We start from the raw sequence: 4,003 nt of genomic DNA, 5'->3' as shown, positions 1-4,003 counted from the left end.
TTTCGAAACAATAGGAGTATATAATTTCGACATCTAATCAATTAAGTTAAAAGCTAGCTATCTCAATATGTAAAGACAAGGAAAAACGTTTTAAGAATTTAACGTCTCTAATGATCCCATAATTGTTCATGCTACACACTATATATAATAAACTTTTCCTAAAAACACGAATTTAGACCGTGGGGCATGATTGAATGAAGATCAAGGCACAACATAACATTAGAAATTTAGAACATCTTTTCACTAGTCCCCATACCATACCATACCCCCCTCTTTTCCTCTTCCTAATCCTCTTTTTCCCATCGTCCTCACCTTCTCTTGGCATCTCTTTTTTCTCTCTCCTATCATCTTTTACACAAATAATCACTTTCTTTTCCTCATCTTATGACTTTAAATCTACCCTTTTCTTCCTCCTTTTCCCCAACTCATTTTCCACCTTCAACACACTCCCTTAAAAAGTTGAACAATCAAGTATCTCATTGAATCTTCCTTTCTTCTTTCCCAAACAACTCATCAAAAATGGATTCTCTTCATCATTTTGTCATTATACCTTTCATCTTATATTTCTCCTACCTCGCTTCAGCCGGGTTACTCTCCGAGCCGGTCCAACCCACCAAACCAGACGATTACCCAACCACCCCAAACACGGTCCCAGCATTCCCACTCCAAACCGACTCACAAACCTGCCACTTAGACCTCTCTGACGAGCTCTTCGGTGGGGTCAATGAAGCATGTGGTCATAACCTAGACCGTAGCCGCTGCTGCCCGGTTCTAGCCGCGTGGCTCTACGCTGCTCACGCTCGGTCCGCTCTCGAACTACCCCCGGCTCAACCCCCCGTTTCCCCTGACTCGGACTCTGTTTTACCCATGATGCCTGAATCCGACTCCCAAAAATGCGTCAACTCGCTTCAATCGTCGCTTTCGCAGCGTAACATCACTCTTCCTCAGCCGAATAGCACATGCGACACCGTTTTGTGCTTCTGTGGTATTCGGCTTCATCAAATTGCGTCGCTAAGTTGTCCTGCTGCGTTTAATTTGACGGCGAATTATCGGAATGCGACGCCTACTGCTAGCGTCAGGAATTTGGAGAAAAACTGTCGTAATTCTACTTATGCTGGGTGTACTAAATGTCTTGGTGCTCTTGAAAAGGTATTTTTATTTTACGTTATTTTCTTCAAATTCTCCAATCATTTCCTCATTTATTGTTCTTCATACTTCGATTTATTTTATTTATTTGTCCCCCCCCTTAATAAATGATATATGCCAATATTCATTAATTTCTCACTCGTGGATCTCATGTTCACTTTAATTTACTGTCTATTTTTATCTATGAATTTGATTTCTCAGAGGGTTTTATTTATTTTTTTTAATTTTTAGAACTTATAAAATAGTAAGTGACTATGAATGTCGAAAATAGAAAATAAATTTGTAGGTTAACATAACTTTAAATGTACACCCTTTAATTTTGAACATTTTTGTGAGACAATTACCGTTCGAATTGGTAAAACAAACATTTTAGCAACGGAAGGAGTAAACATTAGTGATAGTGTGGATCTCGGTTCTCAAGGCATTATAGAAGAAAAAAAGGTGAGGATGATTAATCATCGAATGAAATGAAACAATTGTCAATGCTAAAAGTAAAAAAGTGAATATGCATTTTCAACTAGCTCCAAAGCAATGTCAAAATTTGGTATACTTTACAAAAAGTTATCCCTTAATTTAACTAGTTAAGTATAGGTTAAATGTGATTTTTAATCTTGGCTTTATTTTTGCCAAATAAAATACTGAATGAAATATGAAATTATTTTATTTTATAACGTTATAACTTTTCAAAAAAAAAAAGGGTATATGTATTAGGACTACTAGCAGAAGGGACAAGGTAGAAAAAGTTGTTTTGTGTAGTGGATGAATCTTTTTTTCCTGTTGGATTAGGTAATGGCCTGAATTTAAGATTTTTGGACCAAAAAACAAAAACAAAAAATAAAAAAAAAAAAAAAAAAAAAAAGTTATGCTTTAATTTAATTTGCCTTTCAGTTTTCATTTCATTGTCAAATTGTGTTTCTCGAAGATAATTGGACATGGGTGGGATACACATTTGTATTGTGATTAAGGTTGTGCCAGCAATCCAGCATATTGCCAACATTTTCTGGCCTACCTTATTTTATTTTAATCGATATTTTCTCATTTCTATAAATGACTTCAAACATTATAAATTTGCAATATTGTTCAATGTTTCAATCAACTTTTAATTCTAGACTAGAAGTCTAAATATAATGAGTAAAGAAGAAATTTAATACAAAGTGGAATACTACTTTTAGCTCTACTAGTCATACCTCATACACCAATAATCAGAAATTAGCATAGAAATAGAAAAATTAAGATTACATTTTGGGCTTTATGATATGTGAGTGGTATCGACATTTGAGATTGTTTCTATTTTTAGTGTATGAATGTAAGGGTCGTTTAGTTTATGGAGTGGTACGGGTTTTACCCATTCTAACTCCATACCTCATACTTCGAACCTACAAACCCAATACCCCCAAGGATTTGATAATTACGTAGTATAACAGAAGGCTAATCTAGTTTGATAATTTTCATTCCGTCAATAAAAAAATGTTTGATGATGTTAAAAAAAGGATTGATTACCTCGCCTAGTACAAATCATAGCACTAAGCACGTCTATTACAGTAAGATGTATGACAGTTTTTTTCATAGGACCTAACACATTTGCAGCTCCAAACCACAAATTTAAAAAATCCAAACTATTTAATTTGTTGACAAAATGTTGTAATTTCTTACACTATTTTTTTTTATTAATTGTATTATAGAGGTTTTTTTTTTTTTTTTTAAAGAATTATAGAGTTTTTCTTTCAGTAAAATTTTTCTTTCAGTAACCATAGTTTATTTTCCTTGGTAAAATTAATTACAAATTGTCATAATTGTCCATGATTACAGCTAAACGACGGGGGCAAAAACGGAACAAAAGTTAAAGGAGGCAGTAGTACAAGTAGAGCATCAAAGATGTTGAACAGAGATTGCCAACTAATGAGTTTGACATGGCTATTGGCGCGGAACAAAACATTGTACATACCAACAGTCTCGGCTGTACTGCGTGCAATCATGTATAGCGCGCACCCTCACCAATCTAAATGCAGCCCTGACCAAGAGAACATGCCTCTAGCCGTGGATTCGCTACAATTTAACAAATTCAACTCATCCGCATCATCATCTCCGTCGTCTATTTATTTTTTCTTTCGCCTCGGCTTAATTTACGTATTTACCCTCTTGTTACTATTACTAGGGTAACCCTAAAATAAAATTAAAAACTTTTAATTAGTTTCTCTCACTAGAAATTTTCTCTCTCTTGAATTTGTCAGCTTCTTCTGCTTCACCTTCTGCTTTGTATCTTCTGATGTTAGCGTTGTCAGATTCACGTGAAGCTAGTGGGCACATTTTGGCGTTGTTTACAGGGGGCTATTTTTGTCATTTTACCCGCTGTAAATTACTTCGATTAGAAGTTGGGATTTTTGTAGGCATTCATTTGTCTCATTATTTGGTAAATAAATTTGTATATGTTCCTAAATTTTGATTCCCTATATATGCTTGTTCGATGTATTTTTATAAGCTTACTGGCTCTGTAATGTCTAATTTGTTTAAATAATTCTAAGGCCTAAACTCAAAAGTTTAATTAGCCATAACAATAATGGTATTGAATTTATAAATGATTTTTCAAAGAAGAAATTTCGTTCAAATGTCCACATTAAGGCTCCATTACTATAAGGGCTAACAAAATCAATTCATGTTGTTTTTCCGATTTATCTCTAATCTTGGTTGTCTTTTTTCATTTCTATACAATGATTCATTAATGGTTTAAATGTATTTTTAAATACTTAACTCACTATTTTATTCTTGTGCCTAAATCCTAATTGTACTATGTCATATTCACAAATTCTTATGCATTGCTAAACATATTAGTCACGTGACACTTACAATAAGTCATGTT

The 4,003-nt window shown here is 33.9% G+C and overlaps 1 protein-coding gene across 1 annotated transcript; it reads left to right on the top strand.

Moving 5' to 3' along the window:
• The first annotated feature begins 274 nt into the window (after nucleotides 1–274).
• Nucleotides 275–3,624, top strand: LOC145620463 (putative GPI-anchored protein At4g28100). The gene is made up of 2 exons (XM_081675143.1): nucleotides 275–1,149; nucleotides 2,956–3,624. Exons 1-2 carry the CDS (start codon nucleotides 520–522, stop codon nucleotides 3,304–3,306), a joined length of 981 nt encoding a protein of 326 aa, XP_081531269.1. The 5' UTR covers nucleotides 275–519; the 3' UTR covers nucleotides 3,307–3,624.
• Nucleotides 3,625–4,003: the final 379 nt, after the last annotated feature.

This window comes from Chenopodium album, chromosome 27 (genome assembly GCF_948465745.1).
Source record: "Chenopodium album chromosome 27, dcCheAlbu1.1, whole genome shotgun sequence".
Lineage (NCBI taxonomy): Eukaryota > Viridiplantae > Streptophyta > Magnoliopsida > Caryophyllales > Amaranthaceae > Chenopodium > Chenopodium album.
This window is presented reverse-complemented; position numbering and strand designations above follow the sequence as displayed.

Coding starts and splice junctions, on each gene's coding strand:
- LOC145620463 (XM_081675143.1), top strand. CDS start 520: ATGGATTCTCTTCATCATTTTGTCATTATACCTTTCATCTTATATTTC. Junction 1,150..2,955: donor GTCTTGGTGCTCTTGAAAAG/GTATTTTTATTT, acceptor CCATGATTACAG/CTAAACGACGGGGGCAAAAA.